The 11,393-nt window shown below is 28.6% G+C and overlaps 1 protein-coding gene across 1 annotated transcript in view; it reads left to right on the top strand.

The window, feature by feature from the left end:
• LOC111686359 (CUGBP Elav-like family member 1) overlaps window positions 1-11,393 on the top strand; it is a 102,990-nt gene that overhangs the window by 49,099 nt on the left and 42,498 nt on the right. Inside the window, exon 3 of the mRNA XM_046948224.1 lies at window positions 2,159-2,334. Coding sequence (XP_046804180.1) covers window positions 2,159-2,334 — 176 coding nt within the window. The remainder of the gene's footprint in view (window positions 1-2,158; window positions 2,335-11,393) is intronic.

Raw genomic sequence — 11,393 nt, forward strand, 5'->3', positions numbered from 1 at the left:
TCTAGTCTATAGTCTAGTCTATAGTCTAGTCTATAGTCTAGTCTATAGTCTAGTCTATAGTCTAGTCTATAGTCTAGTTTATAGTCTAGTATATAGTCTCTAGTCTAGTCTAGTCTATAGTCTAGTCTTTAGTCTAGTCTATTCTATATTCTAGTCTGTAGACATTAATATAGAAAGTTGACCAAATTATCCACAAAATGTTTTCCTTTTGGGTGCAATGTTCCACAATCACTGATGACTCTGTGTGTCTATGAAGGCTTTTGAATGATTTTTTTTTAAAAAAATGCCACTGAATACCCAACAGATTTAAAAGGCATCAATGTACCTGGTCAGTAATCCAAAATATTTGAAAATAGTCAATTTTTTTTTAAGTAATCTAGAGAAAATTCCCATTTTAATCTATATTAGAGAACTGTTTGATCCAGACTAAATGATCTGTCACATTTAAAGCAATATTTTGAAGACCCTAAAAAAACTTAATTGTTCATTTAAGAACGCCATGTAAATAAATTTATTTACAGGTAGATCATAAATTATAAGCTGACATTTCGTTTTTTAAACAGCTACCTAGAACAACAGGTTCATTCCGCTATTAATACTGCAACAGCTACTATAGCTACTAATACTAACTCTGTTTTAACACTGCGGAAATGTTAGTATGCGGATTTTGGTGTCGACCACTTTAAATTGTTAAACCACATATGTACTATATGAATGAACATACAAACAAATTTAAATACACATAAACATACATTATACATAGATGTATGTGTGTATCCTTAATAATGTACATATGTACATGCATATTTGTATACCTAAGTACTAGCTAACGAATATCTAATGCGTATAAAAGCTCATGTTTATGTCGCCTTTGTATGCTTGATGAGTATTAATTGTAACGAGGGCCGGGGCCAAATTACGCTTAATTATTACGAAAGTGGCAGCTCTATTCTTGGTACGGTTGTATAAGAACGAGACGAAATAAGTTTCAAAAAGCCTCGTCGTTGTGTCAAAAGAAGGATATGTCCCGTATTATCTTAAAAAAATGCAGCCTCTGGCATGCGGACAAGGTATACTTTTTTATATAAGCAGACAGACAGACGGACGAACAGATGGACGGGCATAACTCAGTCGACTCAAAAAGGGACTCTGAGCCTATTGATATACTCTAAAACGGGCGCTAAAACATTAGTGTTAATTAGTTAGTTAGTTAGCAAGTTAGTTAGTTAGTTAGTTTGTTCGTTAATTAGTTAGTTATTTATTTAGTTAGTTAGTCTAGGCCTCTATCGCCCAGGTTGAGGGCTCATCAGGAAATCGAACCCAACACCTCCGGTCTACCGGACGACTTAATTAGTTTGTTTGCAGGATGAAGTATAATAAATTCATCTAGCACATTACTCGTCCTAAATGAGGTCCGTTAGTAGACTTCTTGGTTTGCCCCCCATTTAAATGTGTATTCTGTATAAAAAACACATTTAAGCGGATATTAAACTAACACAGTTATGAGCTGCATACACATGAGCTGAAAATTTATTATAAATTTCATTAGTTAAAAACCAGAAAATGAATGAATAAATAAAATTCCAATAAAGAAGTGGTAAAATGAAAATAAAGAGTAAAATAATTTTAATTGCAGGTTGGTTGATAACTTTTTTATGCAAATAATTCATATATGCGTTATTTCTTTTACAAATGACTTTTTTAATACAAGACCATTAAAAATAAAAGTAGTGAAAAGTTAAAAAAAAAATAGATAAATAAAATAAGTGCGAACGACCATGGTGTGGTGTTTGGTATTTCAAATTAGAGATAAGTATTTAAAATAAATTTTCTTTTTTTCATTACATAAATTGTTTTTAAGTATGAATTATGAGTTAGTTGTTGTGGAGTTAGCTATTAGCGTTATTTGTCTTTTCTTAAAGTAGAGGATTAGGAAAAATGCTGACAAGTTCAGAGGATTATAATTAAGGGATTTGGTATTTAATTTTAATTAAATTTGTTTATGTAAGATGGATTAAAATAATATAAAGTGTTGCCTAAATTTTAGGCTTTTAATTGTTTATCTTAAAAAAATTTTGTATTTATAAGATTAAATTTTTTATTTTAAATGCAAAGTTTTACAATAATACAAAGTTTTTTTTTTGCTAATTGTTTTTAGCACAAAATATCTCATTTGGTTTACAGTTTTTCACATGGAGATCCTCAAAGTAGGCAAAATTTTTTTTGATATTTTGAGAATTTTTTTTAATATAATATTTAAATATTTCTCTTTATTTTACTTGCAGATGTATCATCCCATCCAAATGAAACCCGCCGATAGTGAAAATCGTAATGGTAAGTGAATTTTATTTCTCTTTTTGTTTTACCAAAAAAAAAAAAAAAAAAACAAACAAACTATGTAAGTCTATATTTTTTTAAGTTTATGGGTACAATTTAAAAAAAAAATAGCACAAATAATCGTAACTTGAAATGCAGATAAAACAAAAATCAGCAAAAAAAAAAAAACGACCAGCATACAAAATATTCATTTATCTTTTAAACCAAATGGAAAAAAAAACACAAACTCACAACTAGAAACGAAACAAATTGACCTACAAAGGAAAACAAAAATGAACTTACATTTTTAGGAGGAATAAAAAAAGTGAAACCATTGACTAGACCTTTGGTTCCAAACAAAAATAGCAAGAAAAAACACAAACAACAACAGCAGCAGCAGTTCTATAAACAAAAATTGTGGGTTCAACAACAACACATAAAACCAACATACAATAAATTGTTGTTGTTTTGGTTTAGTTTATTTGGTTAAAGTTTGTGAGAACCATACGAGAGAGTGGAAGAGTCATATTGTCCTTGTTTTATTTTCTTTGGAAATTTTAAAGTGAGCACTCGAGTGTGCTTGTGTGTGTTTGTATAGTGATTCCCAGTAGTTTTAAATGGAGTTAATGGTAAACATTTTCCAATGACGGACCATCTACGTGATCAAATCATACATTTATATTTTTAAGTATTCTCTATGGCGTATGCTCTCTTTTTGTAATCATTACTTTAAAGTAGTGTTAGGCAGAGAGTGAAAATTATGCTCTCTTAGACTTAGACTGAAATTGAAGACTCATCTTTGCCTCTGACCGCTTTGTATTCTCATTGTAAGAAAAAAAGGTACTAGTGGAACAAGAAATTCCAATAAAAGTAGCATCAAAAATATGTTAATTTGTGTACTGATATTTAGCAACCAGTTCTTTCATTCACCAAAAGTAATCAATGAAGTATCAATTGCCCAGTTGTATCCAAATGATCTCAAATGTTAACTAATATCTTCTTTAAATGAATTCCTTTTTAAACTGTAATAAACTTGAAAATATTATTTTCGGGGTATAGCCACCAAAATATGATGGGTTCTGACGGCATCAGAATTTCAATGTGTTATAAAAGGGTCACATAAACAATGTAAGGAGGCCAAATAACACAAACACTTGACAAACTTTCACATTATTTGAACTTTAGTCACCATTACTATTTTGAGACTGCATGTCCAAAATCACACAGAAACAAACATTTACAACAAAAGCAAATTTACTAAGCGGACCATAAGGAGCCTTTTTAAAAGGCCTAATACTTCATATTGCGGCATTTTTTAAGGTTTTTTAGAGAGTCTATATTCTTCTCTTAGTACTTAAGAGGCTTACTTGTAATGTGCTATAAAGCAATAACAATTACATGTAATTGTAATATAAGTTTTTACAAGTGCAATTACCTGTTCCAATAACCAATTACAAATAATTTCAATTACAAATAATTCTAATCGACAGAATTTCAATTACAATTATACGTAATTGTAATTGACACAATTTAAATTGCATTGAAGTTACAATTACTTGTAATTTTTTGTTCCTTTTTATGTAATTTTGTAATTAGTACTACCTAAATAAATTCTAATTTGAGAAAACTTAATTACAATTACAAGTAATTGCAATTGTAGTGAAAAAATGTACTGAATTACTTTGTGTAATTGTTAAAATGTCTGATTGCATTGCGGTATTGCTCGTGTAAAATATAGGGTAGAAGGGGGATCATGAGCCATAGGGGCACATCTATCAATGCGAATAACTTGAAACCAAGTAATCGATTTTATCACATTATCAAATTTTGTTTTCGTTTATCGATTATCTATCATCCCTAAAAGTTTAAAAAATTAACTTTATATATGATGGCAGACGTGATTTATTGATTTTCAAAGGGCTGTGAAAATATTTCACTGTGCTAACTTTTTTAGTTTTTGTGATAGAAAAAATGTTCACTATTATAATGTCAATAATAGTGAACTAAAAGATATACTATTTTTTCGATACTATAATTGAAAGCCCGAAAAAAAATAAAGCGAACACATCAAAGTATCCCAACAAAGAAAAAATTAATCACAACACATATTGTGGTTTTAATTTGAGGCCTCCTCAAAAAAAGTGGTGTATGGTCCCCTTTCTACCCTACATATATATGGTTTCATCTAATTCTCATTGGAGCCTAAGGCTTTTCGATTTGCTATTCATTAGCACTTTATGTTTCAGATGATGTGGTCCTTTAACCCTTTTTCTCTAGATTGTTGATAGGTCTTGTGGTGCAGCCATGATTGAGCGGTTGTTGCCTACTTTCCTGAGATTTCCATGAATCTATTCTAGATATGTATAGTTGGGTGCCTTTTAGTTTTAGCTTTCAGGCGGATGCGGACCGGAAGTAGTTATTTGCTTGTAATTTTCTCAGAGAAATTGTCCTGACGAGTGGCGATAAGAAAACTTTCAACCTTTGCAAAGAGCACCATTCCCCTAATTGATCATGTAATGAATTGCTTAATATAATCTTTATCACCAAGACCTTCTTGCGCAGAGAACTTGCAGCAATCATTCTTAAGTAAGGAATGCTTAAGTAATGACCCATTAAAGGCCTCTGAAGTCAAATTCCTACACATCTTACCCCTGCTGCAAAATCCTATATAACGTTTTCAAAATAGTTTGGACACATGCAGCCAAAGGCATCTAAAACATACATCAACACTTGGTGACAATGAGCGACTATACTAAATCACTTAGAGTGTTTGGTAGAAAAATGTGAGCGTTCTCTTAGAGTTTTGGTTTGATACTTACTTCAATTTTAGATTCTGATGCTTTTGAATGTAGTAAATATATAAATAATAAATTATTTAGTACTTGACAAAAAGATTGCTGAAGATTAAAAAGGAACTTATGGTGGAATGGAATACAAAAGAATTGGTGAAATATTTAAAAATCTTAAATATTTTAACACTAACTCTGAGCTATAATTTAGGTAAATATTTTACACTCTATTGGTGTCGTTAAGAAAACATTTAAACCTTGAATTAAACACACTTTCACTTTATTTGACTTACAAACCAAAATCAATACTATTTATGAAAAAAAGAAAATTTTAACCTAAATTTTAAAATGTATATACTTTTTTACATGCACCATGTATGTTTTGCTCTTCTAAAACAAATACAAAATTGATGATATGAACAAATAATAGAAAAAAAACGAGTAAATATATACATTTTTGATAAAACATTTTACACACACATACATATATACATACATATGTTGCAGCAAAAATAATCATGAATTTGTTAGCAGGAAAATGGCAATTTAATAAAATGCTTGACTTAACTACTGTGTTCATGTAAACTTCTCGCAGAAATGCAGTGTGACTTTTTTTTGAAAATTTTATTTTAGAGAAATTTTGAAAGAGAAAAATTCTATAAAAAAATTCTAACATTAATAACATAACAGTAAACTGAAAATCGCTTGACATTCCGTAACCGCTTGTCATAGGTTGAAATGAAAATTTTACTTTTTAAACTAAAAATAATCCATGACTAATATCTACAAAAACTTTCGTATATAGTATGAAATGATTCATTGTTTTGCATGGACTTATTTTAGTATGAAGGCAAATAATTTAAGAAAAATATTTTGTTTATTTAACAAAATTTCACATATTTTATTTTGTATAAAAAAAACTAAGTTTCTTTATATTACTAAAGGTTTTCGTACTTATGTTTATTTAGAAAAGGGTTTGATTAAATAATATTTTGTGTTATTTATGAAATTTTCATAAATATTACGGAAAAAAATTATTATGAAATTTATATTCGTTAACTTAAAGGTTAGTAATTAGCACTAACATATTTAGAAACAAGTAGGAAAGTATAGTCGGGTATGGCCGACCATATAATACCCTACATCAAGAGTATAAAAAAAGAGTAAATTTATATATTTCATAAAGAAACTTTTATGTTGAATTTCATCTTAATTCCAAAGTATTTATGCAATTTAGGGATAAAAAACAAAATTTTCTAAATGAGGCTTTATATAGAATATAGGTCAAACATAAGCCGACCCTCATTAAACTTGGGAAAAGGATATAATTTTAAATAACAATTTAAACAAATGTTTGTTAGTTTCAATGCGATAAAATGGTTACAAGTCAATTTTAGACGTTTAAGACGTTTTTTGAAGAAGGGTTTGTATGGGGGCTAGGGTCAAATAAGGGCCGATCATTATGAAAATCTGCAGTGTCATTTACACTTATACAAAACTTATTTGTGCCAATTTTTATAGAGATAGTAGTATATTTGACGTAATTATGGCATAAAAAGCCCAAATCGGGAGATACGGTTGTATGGGGGCTAGGTGAAATAATGGACCGATTTCAACCATTTTCAATAAGCTTCGTCCCTGTGCAAAACACATGCATGGTCCAAATTTCATCAAATTATCTTGAAAATTGCGGGTTGTACCTTGCGCACAAGGTTTACATGGACAGCCAGCCAGACAGACGGACATGTCTTAGTCGAGGTACGGTTGTATGGGGTCTAGGTGAAATAATGGACCGATTTCAACCATTTTCAATAAGCTTCGTCCCTGTGCCAAAACACATGCTTGGTCCAAATTGGTACCTTGCGCACAAGGTTTACATGGACAGCCAGCCAGACGGACGGACATGTCTTAGTCGACTCAAAAAATGATTCTGAATCGATCGGTATACTTTACGGTGGGTATTGGACCAATATTTTTGTGTGTTATAAACATCATCATAAACGTATAATACCCTCCCCCACTATAGTGGTGTAGGGTACAAAAAGTTTATGTATGAAGTTAAGATTAATCCAAATTACTAGTTATGAATAACGAATGCATGTGTATGTCCTTCTGTTCATGTTGAAAGGTACATATATTTAAATAAGATAAACAATTGTTATAAATAATCTAGAATTTGTAGCTAAAATAGTTGCAATGCAATTTGCACAGCAATGATAATAAATTTTAATAGAAGTATGAAAAAAAAGAGTAACAACAAATAAATAAGAACATCTCCAAATATGAAACATAAACTGTAATTGAAAAGTGATGTATAGACAATAGCAAACGATTTAACAGACAAACAAACAGACGAAACGTAATATAGACAAAGAAAACGATAATTTAATAGACATATTGGTTGTCTTAAATCTGTAAACATATGCCGGTGTTAAAACGAGAAGGGAAGTAAGCTTAGGGAAATAAATCTATTAAGTCTATAGAATATTCTATAATATAGTTCTCTTTCATTTCTATGTATAAAGTCCATAACAGAATGAATTTCCTGAAGAGCTGCGGTCCTGTTTATATCTGCGCCGGATCTTGACAATTGATCGGTGATTTCTATAAATTTGCCTTTGGACTATTGGAAATTAATGGACTCATTTGGTGTCCAAATGAATTTGTTTATTGGCTAGTCTAATGACTACTCAATGAGCGGTTTTCAGTCGAAAACTCTGGAATACGACTTCATTGTAATTTTCCACAGGATTACATAAACAGACTGCCGGATATATCCTAATACTCTTGGGAGGGTTTCTGATATACCTGCAATCTGATTAAACTAAAGATTTTTTGAAATTTCAATGAAATCTTTTAAAATTAACAACTAGTTTTAGCAAATTATTTTTCACACTTCCCCAGTATAAACGTGATTTGTGGCAAACACAATAACACCTTCTATCTGGATTGAAATGCAACGTAATAAGTAACTTGTAAGTACTAGTAGAAGTACTTCAATGTGTTCAAAGAAGCGTTAAGATTTTATGAATAAATAACAACAACGAAAACAATAACTGAAACAATAATAATAACAACAATATTAACAAGTTGTATTAACACTTACATTGAGAATTGTTTGCAAATACCTACTTACATACTACATACAAACTTGTATACAAGTACATGTTAAAATGTATCTAAATACAATATTTATCTATGCGGTATGTACATATATATGTATATAAGTATGAATCTATGCATCCACTAACTATTTATTAGATAGAGTAGAGTATACAATTGCAAATGCATTGCATTTTAGCAACAACATGAACAATGAACATCAGCAGCAATAACAACAGTAACAAAAAAAATTGTTTTCGCATTAGGAGATATCAACCGCAGATACAGATTTGTTGTGATATCAGTTGCACCTAAAACGTCAATCAGTTACAACAAATTACACTGCCACATGCTGTGAGTGGTGGTTAAATACGAAAAATTTACATTTAATCATTAAAAAAGAAAATAGTAAAATAAAATCTAAAAAATAAATTGCTGGAATTTATTATTTACTTTTGCTTTTCTCCAATAAATCTAATTTACAAATAAATATTCCAAAGTGCTTCAGAAAACACCACAAATTACAAAAACATCAACAATGTTGCTTGTTTAAACTGTTTTTATATTTTTCAAATAAAAATCAAAAAAGAAAAATCAATTTCATCAAGCATTATTTTCTTAAATGTCAAGTGTTGTGTTTTTTTTACAAAAAAAATTTTTCTTTGTATTCTTGAAACAAGTCCACAACAAAATTGCGCGTTAATCTATTTGTTGCGTATCTAGTTATCCCATCTTAATCATTCTAAATGAAAAGTATTTATAAAATAAAGTAAAAAAAGATCGATCATTGCGATTTAAAGTGCGTAAAACTATTACTCAAGAAAATATTTTTTTGTGTTTTAAAAAGTTCATTTTGTAAATTTCGTAATACCGGGTGTTGAGTTCAGTTGATGATTGTCTTTCTTATGATATTCTTAATGGATAAAATTTGCTTTAAAGTGCTGCAAGCCAATTAAATTTATTGTAAGTATTTTATAAGATTCAAATTTAAGTGATGATTATATACATGACATTTATATTTAATTGAAAGTTCATATAACTCACATTTAAAAATACCCTCCCAATGATGTATGATATAAAGAAATCTCAAAAAAATACTACTACTCTTGATAAAATATTTTTCTCTTGATAACAATCTTATTTTTAACGAAAATGGCATCACTCATATAGTTCAGTCTTTGTACAGCTCGGGTAAAATCTTGTTCAGTTCTAGTTCTGTTCTAGATCAGTTCTAGTTCAGTTCTAGTTCAGTTCTAGTTCAGTTCTAGTTCAGTTCTAGTTCAGTTCTAGTTCAGTTCTAGTTCAGTTCTAGTTCAGTTCTAGTTCAGTTCTAGTTCAGTTCTAGTTCAGTTCTAGTTCAGTTCTAGTTCAGTTCTAGTTCAGTTCTAGTTCAGTTCTAGTTCAATTCTAGTTCAGTTCTAGTTCAATTCTAGTTCAGTTCTAGTTCAGTGCTAGTTCTAGTTAATTCTTAATTCTAATTTACTTCTATTTTAATTTAATTTCTACAATGATTAAGATATTGTAAATGAACATTTCGAACTTGCTTGAACTTGTAGCTGACAACGACATTAGAAGAACGACACACAATTCAATGAACAAGGTGCAAATAATGAAATCTTTGAATCTATTATATTATATTTTATTTAATTTTAATTAATGAAACACCCCTTATGAGATTTAACAAAATCAAATAAAATTGTCATGTCACTGATAAACTGTCATTTAATTAAAAAAAAAGAATAGACTTTAGTCCTCAGAAAAAACATTGCCAGACTATCATTAAACAGGCTGTCAATAGTCTTCCTCTTTTTGTTTAAAATTTCGTATGAATTAAAATTCTACTAAAACGAATTGTAATGAAATCTTAACACTGTTGTCACTCATTCAATTCAAAAAATTTAAAAAAGAACATATTGAAGCCTATTTTTAGATTAATAGAAATTAAATAGTCAGAAAATTTTCGAAAAAAAAATTGGCAAACAATTGATGAGGTATAAACGATCTGATTAAATGGCAGCGTGCAACATTTACGAATAAATAATGCAACGTTTAACACAAGTGCAAATTGAAGAAAATTTATCAAAAAATTGTATCTGCTAAATACATTTATTTTTCGTGTTAATTGTTGAACGTTTAAATTTTATTATTAAAAAAAATTAATAAAAAATAAAAAAAGTATTTATAAAAAATAATATAACTTTTAAATAATAATACGAAAAAATCAAATGAAATAATGTAAATTTATTTGTTGAAATTTTATTTTTAATTTAAATTTTAAACAAAAATTAAATGTTTTATTTTTCATGTGTGTTTTTTATACGTGTTAAATAATTTATTATGCTAAACAGTACCAAATAATAATAATAATATTGTAAATAAATATAAGCAACAAAATAACTCAATGGAAAATATATTTTATGCCATAAATATGATTAATTTCTTGGTCATAAAACAGTTTTTTAAATCTCTTTTTATTAATAATTTATATGTTTTTTGAAAAAAATAATAAAAATCAAACAATGTGTTTATGTGTAAATGTGTGGCTAAATTTTGAAAAAAATCAATATAAATTTTATAAAATAAAATTGTAAAAAATGTAGCTTAAATTAAATTTAAATTTACAAAAAAGTATTGTTTTATAACTGCTAATTTTGTTTATTTACTTTACTCTCAACTTACTTGTGTGTTTGTGTCTATTTTTATTTAATTTTTACATTTTATGGATCATACTGACTCGTTTAAGTGGGCTTTTTAAATGTTGCCTTTAAGTGTTTTTTCTGCGTTTGTACGATAAATATTATTTTAAATAATTTTTTAATGGAATTTATATATTGGGTTTTTATGTGTGTATTTCTATATCATTCACGTAGTATACACAAATTTTAAATGTATAGCTATTTTCGTGCGTATTTTTAAAGCAAAATATCCTCAAGATACACATTTTTGTAATTAAAAATATATATTTTTTAAAAATAGCATGTTTAGTTTTGAAGCAAAAATAAGTTTAACAATTGTAATTGGTGATAAACGTGCTAATTTAGGAAGAAATAAATAATTTTTTCAATAACATAAGAGCTTAGTTCCAGTTCTAGTTTAGTTCTAGTTCAGTTCTAGTTCAGTTCTAGTTCAGTTCTAGTTCAGTTCTAGTTCAGTTCTAGTTCAGTTCTAGTTCAGTTCTAGTTCAGT

Source organism: Lucilia cuprina, chromosome 2 (genome assembly GCF_022045245.1).
Source record: "Lucilia cuprina isolate Lc7/37 chromosome 2, ASM2204524v1, whole genome shotgun sequence".
Lineage (NCBI taxonomy): Eukaryota > Metazoa > Arthropoda > Insecta > Diptera > Calliphoridae > Lucilia > Lucilia cuprina.